This window comes from Nerophis ophidion, linkage group LG04 (assembly GCF_033978795.1).
Source record: "Nerophis ophidion isolate RoL-2023_Sa linkage group LG04, RoL_Noph_v1.0, whole genome shotgun sequence".
In the NCBI taxonomy this organism is placed as follows: Eukaryota; Metazoa; Chordata; class Actinopteri; order Syngnathiformes; family Syngnathidae; genus Nerophis; species Nerophis ophidion.
The window spans coordinates 77,096,730-77,120,893 of NC_084614.1; the positions used below are offsets into that span (position 1 = coordinate 77,096,730).

A 24,164-nucleotide genomic window follows, 5' to 3' on the forward strand; every position below is an offset into this window, starting at 1 on the left:
CTAAATAGTGGAATAAAAGAGGTGAAAACATGTGAAATGGAACAAAGAAAAGTTGCATTGTTGAGTCTAATAAAGCTGCCATGCAGGTTGTTTTCTCTTTAAAGCTGTCATTGCTCAAAAATAATAATGAATCAAACTCAATGTTGTTACAAAGTATTTAAACTAGTCATGGCTCCAATTACGTCACATACAAAATTTGACTTAAGAGTATTTTTATAGGATATTTTGTGTTTATCCTACAAAAAAAAAGGGTTTTTGACTAATAGGGCAAAAAAAAAAAAAAAACAGAAATGAAGAAGCTGTCACGTACTTGCATGGCTGCTCTAGTTGTGACCCCAAGATGCAGGAGACAGGAGGACGACGTGCGGGTGAGAGTCTTTTAATTCCCACAGGGAGCACAAGGAGGTGCAGCAGGGAAGTGCACAGAAGCATAAGCAGCATACAGAAAAACCAAAGTAACGTTTCACAAAACAATCCTTGAGCCCTGACTGGAGGGCGAGGCAGGCATAAATAGAAGCCAGTTGATTAAAGTAAAAGTACCAATGATTGTCACACACACACTAGGTGTGGTGAGATTTTCCTCTGCATTTGACCCATCACCCTCACCCCATGACCAGGTGTGGCCAGGCTGCCAATCAGCGACAGGTGAGGAGGGAAAAGGGCTCAGGGAGACAAACAGGAAGTGGGACCAAAATAAGAGCGCTGACTAGGAGATAAACACAAACGCAAACAGACCGCGTGACACCTGACGTGACAGGTCGTCACAGAAACGAGGGATGGATCTGAAATTTATCGAGGGACTTAAGTGTTGAAAGTAAAAATAAATGTTTGACTTATTTTTATGAGTGGGGCCCGTTTGGATCCTAATAATTTCAGTTTTACAAGTTTTAATTGTCATTGCTCAAAAAAAATAATGAATTAAAATCGATGATGTTATGAATTATTGACATATTTAAGATTGCAATTACTTTGAGTGAAAATTATTATTTCGTGGTTTTGCCATAACAAAACAAGGTTTTGACAAAAATGGCGTAAATTATGAAAAAAAAAAGACTGATAAGGACGGATAAACCTGAAATTGATCTAGGGATTTAAGTGTTGAATGAAAAAATACAAACATAAATAAAAATGACCTACTTCTACCATTTTTATGACTGAGACTCTTCCTGGTCCCCAAGAAAGCAGTGCGAGGCGAGTGGAGAAAAAACGGATTTATTGACAGAGATGTGACAATGTGATATTGATCATAAGCAGCGGCCATTGAAAGAAAAGAAGAAATCCTCGTCATGACGTCAAGGCCATGAAACGTGCGATTTTACAGCCACCAACGTTTGATCTTGAAAGTCTTTTAACGGCCAAAGAAGAATACATGGAATAGCGTGAGGAGCAGTCGGACGAAGAACAAAGCACATCTCCATCTCATCTCCGAGTGTGATGACGTCCCTCAGCGATGGAGACATCTCCCTGTGTTCCAGTGCACAAAGCATCCTGGAGGAAGAAGACCACTCAGCACATTCCCGACAGAAGCAGGTGAATCCAAGTTGAACATCATCTTCACACAAGAACATTTGGAGGTGCAGACAGTCCATGTGAGCTTACTCAGCCTTCAGCCGCCTGCACGTTCTCGTCGAGCTCCACGCCGCCGTGGCGAGCTGCGGGACAAACGCAAACGGTGAAGGAAGAACATCCAGAAGGTGCCTCGTCACTCACATCAGATCTTTGAGGTGTGACTTGGAAACATGACGAGTCAGCACACTTGATGTCTCATTTGGCTGATCCTCATCATGAGGACTCCTGTCAAAAGTGAGATATGCCAGACTTTGTATTGCGTGTGCTCACAGGAGGGACTTTTATTGTGAAGGAGTCAGCTCCAGTTGGGCTTTTCCGGCTAAACTTGTAACAAAGGTCCACATCAGACCTCCATGTGAGTGACGCTTCACCACGGCTTTGTTTCTTGCGGCTCAAAGAAAAGATGTTTTACTTACCAGCTGGATCGTACTGGGCTGAAATGAAAGAGAAACAAGGTGAAGTGGACTTTTCCCCTCACGTCACGCCGTGTTTCTACGTGAGAGTGTGCGCTCTGTCTCTGTGGATCTTTGAGTGTTTGACTGGAAGGCAACTAAAAGATGGCCGCACCTTTGCAGCCCGGATGAAAGCATCAACTCACGGCCTGGACCGAGTGCACCGAGAAGAAGAAGACAGAGGACATTGGCGTCCCTCACCTTGTCTGTTTCTGTGACGCCTGACCATGACCATGATGATGATGATGATGGCCGCCACAGCGAGGACCGCCGCCGTGGCAGCGAGGGCGACGCTCAAGTTGTCTGTGGAGAGCAAAAAAGCACAAGTGGAGTGACAAAGCATGAAGAGGAAACCTTCATGACTACTTTGCATGCAGACGTCAAGCGTTGTCATGGTGACATGGATCAATAATGGTGACAGGTGGACTTGTGATGGGAAACATCTCCAACTAAATGTGTCTTTCTCACCTTCATGGCTTGCGTTGCTCAGGATGCTTCTTCTCTCCAGCTTGGTGACCAAGTCCTCCTTGACGCCTGACAGCTGAAACACACATTCGTACTTGCCCTCCACGTCGGCCGTCACCTCCACTTTCAGCGCCACCGACATCTGGAAGGTTCCGTCGTGGTTGGGGAGTATCTCTCCGTGCTCCACGTCCTCGAAGATCTGCTCGCCGTCTTTCCTCCAAAACAGGTCGGCACCGTCGGGGTAGAAACCTGTCGCCATGCAGCTGACCGGAGAGGACGGCGTCTTCTGGAGCAGGAACACCTCTGGAAGCTCTGCACAGGAAGTGATGTCACGTGTGAACACAGGACAACGTGGGGAGAAGGTGTGGATGGAGAGAAGGTGTGGATGGAGGTAAAGATGGAGAGAAGGTGTGGATGGAGGCAAAGATGGAGAGAAAGTGTGGAAGGAGGTAAAGATGGAGAGATGGAGTGGACAGAGGTAAAGATGGAGAGATGGAGTGGACAGAGGTAAAGATGGAGAGAAGATGAGAATAGAGCTAAAGATGGAGAGAACGTGTGGATGGAGGTAAAGATGGAGAGAAAAGGAGAGAACAGAGGTAAAGATGGAGAGAAAAGGAGAGAACGGATGTAAAGATGGAGAGAAGGTGTAGATGGGGGAAACATGGAGAGGATAGATTGAGGTAAAGATGGAATGAAGGTGAGGATGGAGGGAAAGATGGAATGGAGGAGAGAATGTGGTAAAGATGGAGAGAAGATGTGGACGGAGGTGAAGATGGAGAGAACATATGGACGGAGGTGAAGATGGGGAGAAGGTGTGGATGGAGGTAAAGATGGAGAGAAGATGAGAACAGAAGTTAAGATGGAGAGAAGGTGTGGATGGAGGTAAAGATGGAGAGAAGATGAGAACAGAGGTAAAGATGGAGAGAAGGGGAGAACGGGGGTAAAGATGGAGAGAAAGTGTGGAAGGGGGTTAAGATAGAGAGAAGGTGGGGATGGAGGTAAAGATGGAGAAAAGGTGTGGAAGGAGGTTAAGATGGAGAGAAAGTGTGGATGGAGGTAAAGATGGAGAGAAGATGAGAACAGAGGTAAAGATGGAGAGAAAAGAAGAGAATGGAGGTAAAGATGGAGAGAAGGTGTAGATGGGGGAAACATGGAGAGGATAGATTGAGGTAAAAATGGAGAGAAGGTGAGGACGGAGGTAAAGATGGAGAGAAGGTGAGGATGGAGGGAAAGATGGAGAGGAGGAGAGAATGAGGTAAAGATGGAGAGAAGATATGGACGGAGGTAAAGATGGAGAGAAGATGAAAAAAGATGTAAAGAAGATGAGAACAGAGGGAAAGATGGAGAGAAGATGAGAACAGAAGTTAAGATGCAGAGAAGGTGTGGATGGAGGTAAAGATGGAGAGAAGGGGAGAATGGAGGTAAAGATGGAGTGAAGGAGAGAATGGAGGTAAAGATGGAGAGAAGGTGAGGATGGAGGGAAAGATGGAGAGAGAATGAGGTAAAGATGGAGAGAAGGTGTGGATGGAGGTCAAGATGGAGAGAAGGTGAGAGAAAGAGAGAAGAGTATAAAGAGACAGGGTGTAATGTCAGTAATGTTCCTATAGGGGGAGTGCTAACAAGTTAAAAGGTGAAAGTACATGTTGTGTTTCTACCTGTTCTCATTAGGACCTCCTTCCCATTGTTCACATACTTCTTCAAGTAAGAAGGACAATACTCAGTGAAGTAAAACTTATAGTATTCTAGTAGATGTTTGTTCTGGTCCCACTTGAGTTTGGTGGGGAAAGCTTGTTGTTTTGCTGCAGTAAATGTCCATGTCTTCATGTCCAACGATATGAAATCTTCTCCATCATAACCTTCCTGATGCCAACCTTTAACTTCATCAGTCTCATCATTCCATTCACATCCAGTCATCAACTGGAGAATGTGAACACCTGAGACACACACAGTGTTGTAAAGCAGAGTGACACACACACACACACACACACACACACACACACACACACACACACACACACAGTATTAGTGTAGGTTATTATGGGATGGACAGAGACAAGTATCAGTGCAGTAATGTGTGTTTACTACAGTATAAAAAGAGTACATCAAATACATTTAAGTAGTAGAAAGTTCAACATAAACAAACCTCCAGTTTGGTTGAAACGCTTCTTAAGAACTTCAAGGTTGTGTTTGTCAGTCAACTCATTATCAACACTGAACTCTGTTTCTCTCTGCCAGTATTTTGGATCCTCTGCTGTGATTTTGTTCATCCAGTCCTGTTTGGCTTCTGCTTTCCTGCTGTTGCTGTCATAGTGAAAAATCTGAACTCCATCAACATAACCAACAATCACATACTCTGGGAAGTTTGGAACTTGAGAGGACGCAGTGGAGAAATACTGCAGCGTGTGAATCACTGAAAGAAGAAAACACCAACAGGATGACTTTTTATTATTTTGTTTCATGTTCAACAATCTTGCACTGTGAATATTTTAGCTCCTTCCGTCTTCAGTCGGGTCTTAAAGTGAACATCAAACACTGCTAGATATCACAGTCAAGACTCACATGTTCTATGACAAATACAACACATTAATAATATTACTAACATCTGTTGACAGTTTGAACATTTTGAAAATAAACATATATTTTCTGCAATGGAGGCTGAATAAAAAGTACAACAGAGTTGAACACAACCTGTTCTGCCCATTTGATGTCGACTCTTACTGACATCTTGTGGCGGGGTGATGTTACTACACTTGATTAGTTTCTGACACTTCCGTGTTTGAAGATTTGTGTTCGTTCTTACAAGCCTTGGAAAAAATAAGTCTTTGAACAAGAAACACTAAAGTGAAAACAAATAAAGAGCCTAAACGGATTTATCTGCTTCTGTAACCTTCTTGGAACATTTTTAATTTTTAGTAGGAAAAAGGGAAAACAATAAAATGTTAAAAAAAGAACCAGGATTAAGTAATAAAGGGCTTAAATAATACAACAATAATTTAATTAATAAGTAACAGAAACTCTCAGAAGTCAAATAAGTGAAGGCACAAAGAGGATTTATGAGTAAAATATTAATAAACTTATAAAAAGGACTTACCAGGCGTCACGCTGTGCATTTGCACGACCAGAAGAAAGAATAAAAACAAGTTCATGATGTCAGCGCGAAACAAAAAGATGTTTGCCACTTTTAATCCCGCAGAGAAAGACAAAAGTGACGAACACTCGCTTGACTCGCAAACAGGAAAAATGAACCAGGAACTGAACGTGGGGGAAAAGTGTGAGGCAGACGCTTCTGCTGGCAGAATATCAAAGAAAGTGAAAGTAAAAGTAGACACGGTAAAGCCAAACATTGAATGCATGCTTGTTTCAAGTCACCTAAACTCGATGGTGATCATTTTTATTTTTATTTTTATTTTGTCGTACCTGTCAAAGGTGAACACACTTATCCACGTAGGTGAGTAGTAACGAGTTACATTTACTTAGATAAGAAACACAACTTTTACTTTGCTATATAACATATTCAATATATGTATAAAAATATACATTTAGGCCTCCACTCAGGCTTCATCCCAGGGACCCCAAAGGATTTTGGTCAAAAAAATATTTAAAATGTGTCATTATTTTGTATTATTATTATTCCAGGTTTAAATCTGTAGATCAACATTAGGTCTATCTGTCAATATAACGTTTTCAAAGATTTAAGTTGTATGCCCTTTTTGTCAAAGAAAACCCTCTTTTGTTATGGAAAAAAACACAAAATATGCAATAGTTTCCCCCAATAGAATTTTAAAGTGGAATATTTGAGAGTATATAATAATTGGAGGCTTAAAAATGTCAACGCATCAATCAATCAATCAATGGGAAAGTCAAAGGAACTCGGCACAGGTCTGAAAAAACAAATCATTTATTTGAACAAGTCAGGAAAGTCACTTGGAGCCAGTTCAAAGCAGCTTAAGGTCCCAAGAGCAAGTGTGCAGACTACTATTCATAAGTATAAAGTGCATGGCACAGTTTTGTCACTGCCACGATCAGGAGGAAAGCGCAAGTTATCACCTGTTGCTGAGAGAAAATTGGTCAGGATGATCAAGAGTCAACCGAGAACCACCAAAAAGCAGGTCTGCAATGAACTGGAAGCTGCTGGCTACCATGCAAGAAGGACGACCTTGCTCTAGGAGCAGCACCTTAAGGCTTGTCTAAAGTTTGCTGCTGCTCACATAATGTAAGACCTTCTAGAGAAAAGTTCTGTGTTCAGATGAAACAAAAATTGAGCTGTGTGGCCACATTACCCAGCAATATGTTTGAAGGAGCAAGGGTGAGGCATTTAATCACAGGGACACCATCCCTACCGTCAAGCATAATGGTGGTAGTATAATGGTCTGGGCCTGTTTTTGCTGCCAATGGAACTGGTGCTTTACAGAGAGTAAACGGGACAATGAAAAAAGAGAAGTACCTCCAAATTTTTCAGGCCAACCTAAAATCATCAGCCCGGAGGTTGGGTTTTGGGCGCAGTTGGGTGTTCCAACAGGACCCCAAACACACGTAATAAAGGAATGGCTCAATCAGGCTAGAATGAAGGTTTTGGAATGGCCTTCCCAAAATCCTGATTTAAATATTTGGACAATACTGAAGAAACAAGTCCATGTCAGAAAATCAACAAATGTAGACCCAGAAAGGATCCGTGGAAGAGCCAGGCTTCGTGAGTGTTTTTTGTGACGGGCAAGTATGTGCTCCAATCACTCTAATCACACAAAATAAAGAGTTTTACAGATTGTTGGAAACTCAAGGCAGCCATGACATTGTTCTTTACAAGTGTGTGTAAACTTTTGACCATGAGTGTACATAACTCCACATGTGTTCATTCATAGTTTTGATGCATTCAGTGACAATCTACAAGGTAAATAGTCATGAAAATAAAGACAACTCATTGAATGAGAAGCTGTGTCCAAACGTTTGGCCTGTACTATATATATATATATATATATATATATATATATATATATATTCAATGGGTTGTCTTTATTGGAAGAGTGGCAGTGCGCAACCCGACGGTCCCTGGTTCAATCCCCACCTAGTACCAACCTCGTCACGTCCGTTGTGTCCTGAGCAAGACACTTCACCCTTGCTCCTGATGGGTGCTGGTTAGCGCCTTGCATGGCAGCTCCCTCCATCAGTGTGTGAATGTGTGTGTGAATGGGTGAATGTGGAAGTAGTGTCAAAGCGCTTTGAGTACCTTGAAGGTAGAAAAGCGCTATACAAGTACAACCCATTTATTTATTTATCATTTAATGTTTATTTATATAGCCCTAAATCACAAATGTCTCAAAGGACTGTACAAACCACTACGACTACGACATCCTCGGAAGAACCCACATAAGGGCAAGGAAAACTCACACCCAGTGGGACGCCAGTGACAATGACTAAGAGAAACCTTGGAGAGGACCTCAAATGTGGGGAACCCCTCCCCCCTCCCCTCTAGGGGACCAAAAGCAATGGATGTCGAGCGGGTCTAACATGATACTGTGAAAGTTCAATCCATAGTGGCTCCAACACAGCCGCGGGAGTTCAGGTCAAAGCGGATCCGAGACTGCAGCGAGAGTCCCGTCCACAGGAAACCATCCCAAGCGAGGCGGATCAGCAGCGTAGAGATGTCCCCAACCGATACACAGGTGAGCGGTCCATCCTGGGTCCCGACGAGCGGTCCATCCTGGGTCTCGACTCTGGACAGCCAGTATTTCATCCATGGTCATCGGACCGGACCCCCTCCACAAGGGAGGGGATGACCCTCATTAACTAATAACGTTTTGGGAGACAATTATCTGATGTTTAGAAAACCCAATATTATAGGTAGTGGGTGTGTTGTCTGTCTCAAGATCAATAATACAGACGAGGCGTGTTGTCTGAGTTTTCAACGTTTACTTTTTTAGAGCGTGCATATCACAACATCCAAACTGTCAACATGGCCACATACCACTCCCCGCACCGCGCATGCACGTCACTCTCGTTGCATGCTGGGTAGTGTAGTTCTATTATTCCCTGGCTCATAACATCACATCTTTCCCCCTATAAAGAAATAGTGTTTAACTCAAAGTGTTATTTTTTTAAACTACAACTTTTTCCAATTTTTTTTTTTAGCATTGTAACCACACAAAAATGTCAAAGCATTTATGTCAACACTTTTTTTTTTAACAACTTGCAAAAACCAAGAGTTCTTAACAACTCTCAATCAGCCTCTTAGGTGGCTGAACATGTCTCTTAGGTCTAGACAGTCTCTCAACAGTAGGTGACGCGGACACTGCTGTCAGTCCTTGGTCAGCAAGGTTAGGCTCCGTGTCAACAAGTTCTGCAGGTCCAGCTGAGTCCTGTTGAGCCTTTTCCTGAGCTGCAATGTTTCCTTCAGTCAACTGTAGTTGAAGATCCGTACGGTTCCTTCTCAGAGACGGTCCATTTTCCATCTGGATCCTATATGAGCGTGGAGCAACTTCCTCTTCCACCTGTCCTTTTTGTCTCCAGGTGCCTGTAGAAATGTCTCTGAGACGCACAACATCTTCTGGCCTCAGCATAGGCAGGTGTTTTGCAGTTCTATCATGCAGATGTTTTTGCTTTGCTTTTTGTACTTCCTTAGCTTGTCTGACCTTGTGTGCGCCTTTGGGTGTCAGCAAATCCTCGTTGACTGGTAGGTTGGAGCGAATGCGCCTACCCATCAGCATTTGGGCTGGTGACAGTCCATTTTGTAGAGGTGCACTCCGGTAGATCAGTAAACTTTTCTGAAAGTCATCTTTGTCCTGTGATTTCTTTAACAAGTTCTTTACAGTTTTAACAGAGCCTTCTGCCAAGCCGTTGGACTTTGGATAAGTTGGACTTGACGTAGAGTGTTGAAACCCCCATTCCTTGGCAAAGGCAGCAAACTCACAGCTAGAAAACTGGGGACCATTGTCGGAAAACAGTTCGCATGGAACACCATGTCTGGCGAAAACAGTCTTTAAATAACTGACAACTGCTTTGCTCGATGTTGACTGCAACGCTCCAATTTCAGGATAGTTCGAAAAGTAATCTGTGACTACCACGTAGCTCCTTCCATCAAAGTCAAATAGATCAGTTCCTACTTTGTAGTAAGGTCTGTGTGGCACTGGATGAGTCATCAGTGGCTCCGCTTGTTGTTTTGGCCTGTAAGTTCGGCAAATTCCACATGACGCTGTTGTTTGGCTAATATCGTGATTGATCCTTGGCCAGTACATTACTTCTCTAGCCCTCCGTTTACACTTGACTTCACCAAGGTGGCCTTCGTGTATCTTTTCGAGCATCTGCTTGCGCAGTGAGTACGGAAGAACAAATTTGCTCCCTTTTAGCACAATATCATCCACCACTGTGAGCTCAGCTCTACAATTCCAATAGTCTTGTATTTTCAAGGGGCAATCCTTTTTGTTGTCAGGCCATCCATTCTGTACTGCGCTCTTGAGTTCTTTTATAGTTTCATCTTCAATAGTCTCTCTCCGTATTTGTTCTGTTCTGTCTGCAGTCACCGGCAAACATGTCACAACCATATCTACATATGCCTGTATCTCAGTGCTATTTTCACTGTCTGCAAGTTCTCTTTTATCCACTGCTCTAGACAATGTGTCGGCTGTGTACATATATTTTCCTTGTGTATATATCATGTGCACGTCATATTTTTGCAGTCGAATTAGCATGCGCTGTATTCGTACTGGACAGTCATTCAACGGTTTGTTCATGATGGACACCAACGGTTTGTGATCGGTTTCCACTTGAAACATCTGTCCATATGAAGAGTTCATACGCAAAAACCGATAAACGCCATTTTGATAAAGTTTAGCCCAGCCTCGGTAATATATAGTCCGCCACTTCTATTGTGGTATACCAAAATCAAATTGTTTGCAAATGCAGACAAATGCCGCTTTTAACGTCATTTAGTTCAGCGATTTATTGCAAAGGCCGATAAGCGCCATGGATCATTTACCACAAAAGCCGATATATCCGTTTGCCCAACCAGCGCTGCAGTACGGGATCACGTGACAAACAAAATGGCGGCGCGCACGGAGTCACTCAGTGTTGTTATCCACGCATGAATAATTTGGAAGCTTCTCCTGTCAACAAAACTGTTAAGCCAGCGAAAAAAACTGACGTGTTGAAGTTATTATTTGATGTTGGCGCTAGCACGCGTGTCTGTGAGTTTTACACCGCTGCGTTAAACGATGTTGTCGAGCATGGAGCTAATGTCGATAGCGATGATGAGTCAGCTGTTATCTGCACAGGAGTGTTTTTGATTGGCAAACCAGGTTGAGCATTTGTGCTTGTTTTATTAATAAAATATTGTCTTAATTGCAACACTTTTTTTTTTGTTTTTTCATTTGGTGCTGAAAAGCACAAGGTAAATATGTGAGGTCACAGTTCCAAAAAAGCATGTCCGGTTAGCAAGTACGAAAAAACTATGTTCGCAGGGACAGCTAGATTTATACGTAGCAGGGGATCGAAACTGTTAAATAATGAAGTAAAGAAATGTGAACAGTTGTTACCTTGAAATGTGGCTTTCGATACATTTCACGTTCTGTTTTTCTCTCTATCTTTATATTGAATATTATGCGAAATAAAGACCGCAAAGAAAACGATTTTGGAGATATCTGTTTTTGCAACATATCATAATTTGGATATATCTGCTTTTGACGTAAAATCACATCGAACACTCTTACTTGAAAGCCATTCATTACATCAGCATTTCTTAAAAGTTTAGGCTTTCATGACTTGCTTATGTTGATATTAAATAAACCATTGTACGCTTGTACATGTACCGACAACACCAGCAGGCAGAAAATCGTTAATATACAGAATCGGTCAAAATGGATTTATCTGCTTTTGCATATGAACTCTTCATATACATATTGATGGAAACGCTCACATGCATACAAACTTGCCAACAGTTCTTTCTCGATTTGAGCATACCTGGTCTCGGCACTTGTCAGTGCTCTGGATGCATAGGCGACAGGTAGCCACTGCTCTTCATGTTGCTGCAGTAGCACTGCTCCCAAGCCGTACTGTGATGCATCTGCCGAGATCCTGGTGCTCTTCTCGGGGTCATAAAACTTTAACACGGGCTCCTGTGTAAGAGTCTCTTTCAGTCTCAGAAAACATTGTTCTTGCTCGTGGCACCATATCCATTCATTCTTTTGTTCAAGAAGACTCCTGAGAGGTGCTGACTGTGTTGACAGTTGTGGGACAAACTTAGCAAGATAGGTGACCATCCCTAGGAAACGTCTGACCTCATCTTTGTTGGTTGGCCTTTCCATGTTGTGGATTGCTGAAGTTTTTCTCGGGTCTGGCTTCACGCCCTCTTCACTCACAACATCTCCCACAAAGGTAAGTGACTTCACTCCAAACTTACATTTTTCTTTGTTAAGTTTCAGGTTCACCTCCCTTGTCTTGTCTAGCACTTGTCTCAGTCTTTCGTCGTGTTCTTTTTGTGTTGAGCCCCACACTATGATATCATCCATCATTGTCTCAACTCCGGGTATGTGCTCAAAAATCATGTGAATGGTCTTGTGATATACTTCAGGCGCTGACAAGATGCCGTATGGTAGACGAAGAAACCTGTACCTGCCCTCCGGTGTGTTAAATGTGCACAGTCTTGAGCTCTTCTCGTCAAGCTTCATCTGCCAGAAACCTGATGAAGCATCTAATTTGCTGAACCATTTTGCGCCAGCAAATTGTGCCATTATCTCTTCCCTGGTTGGTAACTTAAAGTGCTCTCTTCTGATCGCTTTATTCAGGTCTCTTGGATCCAAGCATATTCTTAGGGCACCTGTTTTCTTTTGCACAACAACCAGCGAGCTGACCCATTCAGTTGGCTCATCTATTCTCTTAATGACTCCCAACTTTTCCATTCGCGCTAGTTCATCTTTCAGTTTTTCACGCAGAGCAAATGGGACTTTCCTGCACGGGTGAACAACAGGAAACACATTTTTATCTACACATATTTTATGTAGTCCAGGTAGACATCCAAGTCCTTGAAAGCAGTCTTTATACTCTTCCATGAGTGAGTCTTGAGCATTTGCAGTTTCTTGAGATGTCACCACAAACACTCTTTTGACAAGGTTAAGCTTTGTGCATGCACTGAGTCCCAGGATTGGTTGTACTCTCATATCCACAATCAGCAGCTGTGCTCTCATTTGTCGACCCTTGTGTTTAAAAGTTGCAATACATCCGCCTTTAACACGAACTCGTTCTCCAGTGTATCCACTTACTTTGGTTTTTACTGGATGGATTTTGCTCTTTACAGTCAGTGTTTTGTAATCTTCCAAAGATAGCAGGTTTACGTGAGCACCTGTATCTAACTTGAATGGTATTGTCGTCTGATTCACTGTAATTGGAACAATCCATTCTTCTTTTTCAATTGTGCACGCTTGCACCACATTGACAATAAACTCGTCCTTATCATCATCTTCTTCAACTGTGTGAACTTTCTGTCTTGAAGCTGCTTTACAACACTTTGCATAGTGATTGCTCCTTCCACAGTTGTTACATGTTTTTCCATATGCAGGACAATATTTTGGCTTGTGGCTGCCTCCACATTTACCACATTTAAATTCCACAGATTTGTCTTTTTGATCCTTTTGTTTGGTACACATTTTCTTTGTCCATTGTTCTTTATGTATGGCATTAACTGTTGTTTCACCTCTTCGTAGTTCCTTTGCTTGTGCTCTGGTGGTCTCAGCTGCTCTACACATACTGACACACTTATCTATCAATCAATCAATCAATCAATGTTTACTTATATAGCCCTAAATCACTAGTGTCTCAAATGGCTGCACAAACCACCACGACATCCTCGGTAGGCCCACATAAGGGCAAGGAAAACTCACACCCAGTGGGACGTCAGTGACAATGATGACTATGAGAACCTTGGAGAGGAGGAAAGCAATGGATGTCGAGCGGATCTAACATGATACTGTGAAAGTTCAATCCATAATGGATACAACACAGTCGCGAGAGTCCAGTCCAAAGAGGATCCAAGACACAGCAGCGAGAGTCCCGTTCACAGCGGAGCCAGCAGGAAACCATCCCAAGCGGAGGCGGATCAGCAGCGCAGAGATGTCCCCAGCCGATACACAGGCGAGCAGTACATGGCCACCGGATCGGACCGGACCCCCTCCACACGGGAGAGTGGGACATAGAAGAAAAAGAAAAGAAACGGCAGATCAACTGGTCTAAAAAGGGAGTCTATTTAAAGGCTAGAGTATACAAATGAGTTTTAAGGTGAGACTTAAATGCTTCTACTGAGGTGGCATCTCGAACTGTTACCGAGAGGGTATTCCAGATTACTTGAGCCCGAACGGAAAATGCTCTATAGCCCGTAGACTTTTTTTGGGCTTTGGGAATCACTAATAAGCCGGAGTCCTTTGAACGCAGATTTCTTGCCGGGACATATGGTACAATACAATCGGCAAGATAAGATGGAGCTAGACCGTGTAGTATTTTATACGTAAGTAGTAAAACCTTAAAGTCACATCTTAAGTGCACAGGAAGCCAGTGCAGGTGAGCCAGTACAGGCGTAATGTGATCAAACTTTCTTGTTCTTGTCAAAAGTCTAGCAGCCGCATTTTGTACCAACTGTAATCTTTTAATGCTAGACATCTAACGTAAGCCCAGTTTCTCGAAGCAGCCTTTCTCTTAGTGCATTATCCATTGTACCACAAACAATCCTATCTCTCACTAATGAGTCTCTCAGAGTGTCAAATTCACATGTTTTGCTTAGTGTATGAAGCTCCGCCATGTACTGATCAAAAGGTACTCCTTGCTTTTGGTCATGTGTGAGAAACTTATACCTCTCAAATGTCACGTTTTGACGAGGCACAAAGTATTCTTCGAACAGTGTCAAATTAGCTTCATCCAGCTGAAAGCTATTATATATATCCAAAGCATCTTCTCCAATAACATGCAAAAGAATGTGAGCTTTCAGCTTTTCATTGTCACCTCCTGCTCCGCTTGCTGCTAAATATTTATTAAATCTTTGCTTAAAACGCTTCCAGTTATCAGCAAGATTAGCAGTTAGTAGCATTGGGCTAGGTGGACTTAGCTTTTCCATGACTGTACTTTGGGTAAGTTACCGGGACTACACAGCTCTTTGTGTTGTTGGCTTTCTTCCAACTTGGGCACAAGATCCTCTTCTATTTGTTTAATCTGTCTCTTGTCCTCTGTGTCACTTTACCGCCGCTCATAGTCTTCACACACCGTAGCAAACTCCTCAGAAATGTGGCGTCCTTCGTTGCATGCTGGGTAGTGTAGTTCTATTATTCCCTGGCTCATAACATCACAGTGGGCGGTTTTAAGGAGTTGTTGATAAAATTATCCGTAGTAGCAATATTAATAATGTTGCGTTTATTATGCACCAACGACCCCAAAAAGGGAATTAGTGGCAGAAAATGGATAGATGGATGGATCAGTCCAGAGAAGGAGTCTCCACTGCTCTAGAGTCCAGTGGCGACATGCTATACACCACTGCATCCAATGCTTTGCATTGGCCTTGGTGATTTATGGCTTGGATGCAGCTGCCTGGCCATGGAAACCCATTCCATGAAGCTCTCTGCGTACTGTACTTGGGCTAATTGAAAGGTTTGGAGCTCTGTAGCAACTGACTGTGCATAAAGTCTTTGCACTATGCGCTTCAGCGTCCGCTGACGTCTCTTGTCAGTTTACGTGGCTGAGTTGCTGTTGTTCCCAAACCCTTCACTTTTCTTGTAATAAAGTCGACTTTGGAATATTTAGGAGCGAGGAAATTTCACGACTGGATTTGTTGCACAGGTGGCGTCCTATGACAGTTTCACGCTGGAAATCACTGAAAGCGGCCCATTCTTTCACAAATGTTTGTAGAAACAGTCTCCATGCCTAAGTGCTTGATTTGATACACCGGGCCAAGTGATTAGGACACCTGATTCTCATCATTTGGATGGCTGGCCAAATACTTTATAGAATGTTTTATCGAATGCATGCTTTATTGATATTATATGTCCATCGCGATATGTTTTGATATCATTTTAACGCTCTGCCGTGGCTTTCTATTGTGTGCGTGCGTGTGTTTTTTGTTTTGTTTTTTTTAATGGAGGTGCCAACCCTCCCCCCACCTCGCTGTCGGCCAGCAATGTTATCGCCGGCGAGTTGTTGCCAGCCGGGTGGATGACTTCAGGGAAGCTTTAAAAAAAAGAAAAAAAGCGCCGAACCTGCACCGTTCAGACTCAGCAATGAAGCCGGAGAACGCGACGCTCTTCGCTTCCCCGACAATAAAAGTCGAGTCACCCCGCGGTAGTTGGCCGCCGCAGACGGGGAGATTAACCGTTGGCACCACGCTGATAACGGGCGGGTGATTTGTGGCGCTGAAGCCGTCAACACGAGGAGGCGCATTAGTGGAATGATCCCCGGCTGGAGCTGCGTGTTCCAGCAGGCCCTCGTTACAAGGACCACGTGGGAGCGCCCGCGCGGGCCTTAATTGTGTCGGCGAGTCAGCGTTTTTTTCAAAGTTGACCTCTTTTTCAAGACCTCTGCAGTTAGTTTGCAGAATTGTATTTACAACTACGGATGGGTGCTGTTAACATCTGAACCCAAACCGTATATCGTCACCAAAATGTCCATCTATCTTACTCCCGGTACCAGGCAATCAATACCAGTACTCAAAAGGTACTGATTATTGGTGCTTTTGTGTGTGTTAAAGGCCTACTGAAACCTACTACTAGCGACCACGCGGTCTGATAGTTTATATATCAATGATGAAATATTAACATTGCAACACATGCCAATACGGCCTTTTTAGTTTACTAAATTGCAATTTTAAATTCCATGCCGAAGTATCTGTCACGCCTGTAAGTTATGTTTTGGTCATGCAATGTTTAGTTTTTGGACATTTAGTCACGTTTTGCACTTCCTGGTTTTGTTTGTTTATATATATATATATATATATATATATATATATATATATATACACATATATATATACATATATATATATATATACATATATATATATATATATATATATATGTATTATTGGTGTTTATGTTTTTTTCTTTTATAGGCCCTGCTTTATAGAAGAAAAAACATTTTTTTTTTAATATGGCAAACACAAAATATGCAACATTTTCCCCCAAAAAACATCTCAAAGTGGAATATTTAATGTGACGTCGTTGGAGCCTTGAATAGGTCAATAATCCATAATGACGCTGATTTTGATTTATTATTTTGTTTTTAGTAAACAACAGCCTAGATGGCAGCTTTGTGTTATTAGAGTAAACATTGCAACATTTTCTTGTCACATTTCACCTGTTTGCTCTTTTATAGCACTTTTTCGTTTTTTTATTTTTTTAATCGTATTTTTAGAATGTGCTTAGGGCCGTTAAAAAATTACCCCCGGGCCACACTTTGGACACCCCTGTACGAGGATGACAGGGGATGCAAAACAATAACACATGCCCTTCTTATTTATGATTTACTTTTTAAATTTGATCTCAGTTCTGTACACTGCTGCTGGAATTTTTAATTTTCCTGAAGGAACTCTACTGAAGGAATCAATAAAGTACTATCCTTCTATCTATCCTCGTTCATCCATGCGGACTTGGCTCTCTTGGTTGCTTTGTTGGGTCTGCTCCTGTCTCCGGCCATACTCCCCCCACCACAGCAGACGTTGGCGTGGAACACCACAGAGTGTATATGTTTGTTTTTTGTTGTTGTTTAACTTTTGCGTCTGGTTGCATCAGCTCTCATCTTTTAAAGTCTTTAATGTCCTTTGTGTTCTTTGACGATTCTTTCTTACACACATGTTTATGTGTGCAATGGCTATGAGTTTTTTGTCCCCTTGGCCTCAGTCTGGACCCCCTCTACAGGGGCCCAGATGTTTGCTGTTGCACAAGCATGGGATAAAGTGTGTAACTTTTTGTCTGTAAAATACATCATTGCAGTTTTTTTCTTATTAGCATGGATGTAATCTAGGAACAACATTTCATAATTAATATCCAAAACCCCAAACCAGTGAAGTTGGCACGTAGTGTAATTCGTAAAATAAAAACAGAATACAATGATTTGCAAATCCTTTTCAACTCATATTCAATTGAATAGACTGCAAATACAAGATATTTAATGTTCGAACTAAGAAACTTTTTTTTTTTGGGCAAATATTCATCATCTTAGAAATTAATGCCAGCAACACAGTGCAAAAAAAGTTGGCACAAGGGCATTTTTTACCACTGTGTTACATGGCCTTTCCTTTTAACAACACTCAGTAAACGTTTGGGAACTGAGGAGACTGATTTTTTAAACTTTTCAGGTGGAATTATTTCCCATTTTTGCTTGATTTACAGCTTAAGTTGTTCAACAGTCCGGGATCTCGTTTGTGGTATTTTAGGCTTCATAATGTGCCACACATTTTCAATGGGAGACAGGTCTGGACTACAGGCAGAACAGTCCAGTACCCTCACTCTTTTACTACGAAGCCACACTGTTGTAACACGTGGCTTGGCATTGTCTTGCTGAAATAAGCAGGGGCGTCCATGATAACGTTGCTTGGATGACAACATATGTTGCTCCAAAACCTGTATGTACCTTTCAGCATTAATGGTGCCTTCACAGATGTGTAAGTTACCCATGCCTTGGGCATCACAGATGCTGGCTTTTCAACTTTGCGCCTAGAACTATCCGCATGGTTCTTTTCCTCTTTGATCTGGAGGACACAACGTCCACAGTTTCCCAAAAACAATTTGAAATGTGGCCTCGTCAGACCACACAACTCTTTTACACTTTGCATCAGTCCATCTTGGATGAGCTCGGGTTTAGCGACGCTGGCAGAATTTCTGGGTGTTGTTGATAACTGGCTTTCGCTTTGAATAGTACAGTTTTAACTTGTACTTACAGATGTAGCAACCAACTGTAGTTACTGACAGTGGTTTTATGAAGTGTTCCTGAGCCCATGTGGTGATAACCTTTATACACTGATGCCACTTTTTGATTCAGTACTACCTGAGGGATCGAAGGTCAAGGGGATTCAATGTTGGTTTTCAGCCTTGCTGCTTACGTGCAGGGATTTACCCAGATTCTCTGAACCTTTTGATTATATTATGGACCGCAGATGGTGAAATCCCTAAATTCCTTGCAATAGCTAGTTGAGAGTTGTTGTTTTTAAACATTTGTTCATGAAGTGGTGACCCTCGCCCCATCCTTGTCTGTGAATGAACAAACATTTCATGGAAGCTGATTTTATACCCAATCATGGCACCCACCTGTTCCCAATTAGCCTGTTCACCTGTGGGATGTTTCAAATAAGTTTTTGATGAGCATTCCTCAACTTTCTCAGTCTTTTTTGCCACTTGTGCCATTTTTTTTCAAACATGTTGCAGGCAATTCCAAATGAGCTAATACTTCAAAAAATAAAGTTTCCAGTTTGAATGTTTAGTATCATGTCTTTGCAGTCTATTCAATTGAATATGGGTTGAAAAAGATTTGCAAATCACTGTTTTTGTTTTTATTTACCATTTACACAACGTCCCAACTTCATTGGTCTCGGGTTTTGTATATTGAAAAAAAGAACATTATTAAAAAAAAAATAAAGGCCACAAAAACGCATCAATCAAATTGGTTGTAATTAGCCCCTTAAGTCCTTTAGCAGCTATAAAATGATGTTGCTGAAAAGAAGATATCTCTAAAATGTGTGTCTGTGGAGCACAAGCACTGATCCTGCAGCCGTGTGTGGAACTGTCAGTGTGCCCAGTTACTAAATAAAAACTAAATAGTGCTGGCACGACAGCGGTGAGTGTTGATAAATCATATTGGGCGTGAAAAATAATTATATTCGCATTTCCTCCCAGTATTGTGGGAGTTTTAATGATCAGCATATATTTTGCATGTTAATGAAGACAGAGACCCAAAATGTATTGCACGCCTTATTCTGCTCACTTAAGAGACACAATCCACTTTGCACAGGTTTAGTAGATCAGCTCTGCGTGTGCTATCGGGTTTGCACGTGTTTTAGTACACGCAAACCTTTAATAAATCAGGCCCTATGAGTCCAACTCCATCCTGGAGACGAGGATTGCACTTTGTCAGGCCTCTACCTTCACACCTGTGCAACTTGGGTGTGCCACCTGAAGACTAAGCTCAAAATAACCACAAGAAGGTGCCAATCTCTCAGGAGGGGAAGTAAAAAAATAAAAGTGAACTCAACTTAATAAAGTATCCTTGAACCATATTTTTCCAACCATCACTACATTTATCTTAACTTGATGGCCTAATTCTTAAACTGAATGTTCACCTTTAGTAGGACTTCACACACAATAGTCAATATTTACACCACTGAAAAGTACAATCCACTTATGAGCAAAACAAAAACATTCTTCTCAAACTAGTTTATCAACAAGTCAGCTGCGTCATGCCTCAAAGTTTCCGCCTCCTCCACTTATTCACACACAGAGAAACTTAACAGCACTGCCTACACTCTAGACCAGGGGTCTCAAACTCAATTTACCAGGGGGCCACTGGATGCAGAGTCTGAGTGAGGCTGGGCCGCAAGAAAATATTTCTTACATTTTTTTTTTTGCATACTCCTCAGCATGTCTAGTTGTATAATGACGTTTCAAATTGTATCCCTTGTGCAACTTTCTGGGTGCAAATAAGACACGTCGGGGTGCCCCTGTGCTCAACAAAGAAATATCGCATCTCCCACTTTTCCTGGAATTGTCTTTGCTCATCACTAACCCTTCTCTTCACTGCAGGCTTTGAAAAAGACATGTTTGGGGTTGTGGAATATATTTGTATTTAGCCCACGCACGGAGAATAATGTTGTTTCCGCAATGTGCGTCGCTCCGCTTTTCCTCCCTACAGCAACACGGCGGTCGGCGGATAATAGCCGGGAAAGATAGCGAGCGCAAAAAAGTGACGGCTCCCGGAGTGTTTATATGTAGTGTTCATCGTGTGAGGCAATGCAAACTAAACAAGAAAAAAAAAAACAAATAACGGTTTGAATCGGTCCAGGTTATCGGGGACTGTTATTACTGACGGACAGGTGTCGTGGTGTGACTGCAGCCAGGCACCTAAGAAAACCCCCGTCTCCATGACAACGTCTCTGTCGCTTTCACTCATTTGCAGCTTTTCCACTAACGCAGGGTAGGCAACCCAGAACGTTGAAAGAGCCATTTTGGACCCGAATAACACAACGCTGTCAAGCGCCGTTCATATAAAACTTGCGGGCCGCACTAACATTAAAGGCCTACTGAAATGAGATGTTCTTATTTAAACGGGGATAGCAGGTCCATTCTATGTGTCATACTTGATCATTTCCAGATATTGCCATATTTTTGCTGATAGGATTTAGTAGAGAACATCGACGATAAAGTTAGCAACTTTTGGTGCTGATAAAAAAGCCTTGCCTGTACCGGAAGTAGCAGACGATGTGCGCGTGACATCACGGGTTGTGGAGCTCCTCACATCTGAAAATTGCTTACAATCATGGCCACCAGCAGCGAGAGCGATTTGGACCGAGAGAGCGGCAATTTCCCCATTAATTTGAGCGAGGATGAAAGATTTGTGGATGAGGAAAGTGAGAGTGAAGGACTAGAAAAAAAAAAGACTACAGTGGGCGCGATTCAGATATTATTGGACAAATTTACTAGGATAATTTAGGAAATTTCCTTATCTGGTTATTGTGTTACTAGTGTTAAAGTGTGATTACATGGTCGTAACTGTACAACCTGAAGGTCGGCACCGCACCTTTCTTCAGCACCAGTCGACGGGTGGTGGCGATGCCCATCTCTGCCCTTCGCAAGGGACCCTCTCCGAAACACGATCTTTCAAAGTGACCCCTGCATAATACACTGTACTTTGTGTGTGTGGTCCAATCCAGCCGTGTTCGCTTGACCACTCTGTTCCATAGTAAAGCTTCAACGTCATCCTTCGGGAATGTAAACAATGAAACACCGGCTGTGTTTGTGTTGCTAAAGGCGGTCGCAATACACCGCTTCCCACCTACAGCTTTCTTCTTTGACGTCTCCATTATTCATTGAACAAATAGCTAAATATTCAGCAACACAGATCTCCAGAATACTGTGGAATTATGCGATTAAAACAGACGACTTATAGCTGGGAACGGTGCTGGAACAAAATGTGCTCTACAATGCGTGACGTCACACACGCATCATCATACCGCGACGTTTCAGCAGGATACTTTGGCGCGAAATTTAAAATGGCAATTTAGTAAACTGGCATGTGTTGCAATGTTAATATTTCATCATTGATGTATAAACTATCAGACTGCGTGGTCGCTAGTAGTGGCTTTCAGTAGGCCTTTCAATCAATCAATCACCAATCAATGTTTATTTATATAGCCCTAAATCACAAGTGCCTCAAAGGGCCGCACAAACCACAACGACATCCTCGGTAGGGCCCACATAAGGGCAAGGAAAAACTCGCCCCAGTGGGACGTCGACCATGATGACTATGAGAAACCTTGGAGAGGACCACATATGTGGGCAACACAGGCACTGAGCAAAAGTCTCTTGCTCTCTGTCCCTCAGGACAGAACGGAAGGCTCCGAATGGAATTAGTTCAGTGAGTTTCAGTTTCGTCTGCAATGCATTCCATGCCATAGGGGCAGCAATGCCAAAAGCTCTTTTGCCAAATTCAGTCCGTACATGGGGAACAGTTAAAACATACAAATTGTTAGAACGCATAAGAGCTGTTTTTTCTTTGTAACAAAGTAGACAAGTATGGAGGTATTAAACCTAAAAGAGCTTTATAAATGATGACCAGCCAATGTGTGTATCTGTGTGCACTCAATGAAGATAAGTCTGACTTCATATACAGTTGACAGTGGTGGGTGAGACTACGACAGCCAGGAACAAATCTTAGTGCTGAGTGAAAAACAGTGTCCAAGGACTGGAGGCATTTAGATGAAGCACTAAAATAAAGCAGGTCTCCATAATCATTTACGGGCAAGATAGTCGCTGTCACCAATTTCTTTCTGACTTTAAGAGAGAAGCCGTTTTTATTTCTAAAAAGGAAACCGAGCTTTACCCTGAGCTTAGAGACCAAGTTGTTAGTACGGGCTTTAAATGAAAGTTCCTGATCAAGAGTAAAACCCAAGTACTTGTAATTTAAGACCTGCTCTATAGGGTTTCCATTTGATGTTACAACATTTGGAATATTTTCCAGTAGCACCCTTGAATGAGAGAAACCATTACTTTGCTTTTATCTGTATTTAAAACCAATTTAAGATCAAATAAGCGAGCCTGGATGACATCAAAAGCAGCTTGTAAAAACTCAAAAGCCTGAGTGCTGGAGGTTGAACAGCAATAAATAATGGTGTCGTCTGCATAAAAATGGTACATTGCATTTGACAGATTATTGCAAAGATTATTCAAGTAGATAGAAAATAAAATGGGCCCCAGCACTGAGCCTTGTGGAACTCCTTTGGTAATGTCCAATAATGAAGAGGTTGTCCCAGCCACCTGTACACGTTGTGTTCTGCTGGAAAGATAGTCTGTGAACCAATTGATTGATTGATTGATTGATACTTTTATTAGTAGATTGCACAGTTCAGTACATATTCCGTACGATTGACCACTAAATGGTAACACCCCAATAAGTTTTTCAACTTGTTTAAGTCGGGGTCCACGTTAATCAATTCCTGGTATAAATATATACTATCAACATAATACAGTCATCACACAAGTTAATCATCATAGTATGTACATTGAATTATTTACATTATTTACAATCCGGGGGGTGGGTGGGGAGCTTTGGTTGATATCAGAACTTCAGTCATCAACAATTGCATCAACAGAGAAATGTGGACATTGAAACAGTGTAGGTCTTATTTAGTAGGATATGTACAGCCAGCAGAGAACATAGTGAGTTCACATAGCATAAGAACAAGTATATACATTAGAAGTACATTTGAGTTGTTTATAATCCGGGGAGATGGGATGTGAATGGAGGAGGGTATTAGTAAAGTGTTGTAGTTGCCTGGAGGTGTTGTTTTAGAGCGGTTTTGAAGGAGGATAGAGATGCACTTACTTTTACACCTGTTGGGAGTGCATTCCACATTGATGTGGCATAGAAAGAGAATGAGTTAAGACCTTTGTTAGATCGGAATCTGGGTTTAACGTGGTTTGTGGAGCTCCCCCTGGTGTTGTGGTTATGGCGGTCATTTACGTTAAGGAAGTAATTTGACATGTACTTCGGTATCAAGGAGGTGTAGCGGATTTTATAGACCAGGCTCAGTGCAAGTTGTTTCAATCAATCAATCAATCAATGTTTATTTATATAGCCCCAAATCACAAATGTCTCAAAGGACTGCACAAATCATTACGACTACAACATCCTCGGAAGAACCCACAAAAGGGCAAGGAAAACTCACACCCAGTGGGCAGGGAGAATTCACATCCAGTGGGACGCCAGTGACAATGCTGACTATGAGAAACCTTGGAGAGGACCTCAGATGTGGGCAACCCCCCCCCCTCTAGGGGACCAAAAGCAATGGATGTCGAGCGGGTCTAACATGATACTGTGAAAGTTCAATCCATAGTGGCTCCAAGACAGCAGCGAGAGTCCAGTCCACAGGAAACCATCTCAAGCGGATCAGCAGCGTAGAGATGTCTCCAACCGATACAGGCGAGCGGTCCATCCTGGGTCCCGACGAGCGGT

The 24,164-nt window shown here is 42.3% G+C and overlaps 1 protein-coding gene across 1 annotated transcript; it reads right to left on the reverse strand.

Moving 5' to 3' along the window:
• Positions 1 to 1,196: 1,196 nt before the first annotated feature.
• On the reverse strand, positions 1,197 to 4,960 carry LOC133551944 (class I histocompatibility antigen, F10 alpha chain-like). Its single transcript, XM_061899157.1, has 3 exons — positions 4,630 to 4,960; positions 4,142 to 4,420; positions 1,197 to 2,798 (listed from the first exon to the last, which is right to left on the reverse strand). The coding sequence occupies exons 1-3, from the start codon at positions 4,943 to 4,945 to the stop codon at positions 2,164 to 2,166; spliced, it is 1,230 nt and encodes a 409-aa protein (XP_061755141.1). The 5' UTR covers positions 4,946 to 4,960; the 3' UTR covers positions 1,197 to 2,163.
• Between the last annotated feature and the right edge of the window lie 19,204 nt (positions 4,961 to 24,164).

Bases quoted from the DNA above. Each gene is read 5' to 3' on its own strand.
- LOC133551944 (XM_061899157.1), bottom strand. From the start codon at position 4,945: ATGAAACAAAATAATAAAAAGTCATCCTGTTGGTGTTTTCTTCTTTCA. The intron at 4,421-4,629 runs GTTTGTTTATGT...TGTGTGTCTCAG, and splicing joins GCGTTTCAACCAAACTGGAG to GTGTTCACATTCTCCAGTTG. The intron at 2,799-4,141 runs GTAGAAACACAA...CTTCCTGTGCAG, and splicing joins GGAGGTCCTAATGAGAACAG to AGCTTCCAGAGGTGTTCCTG.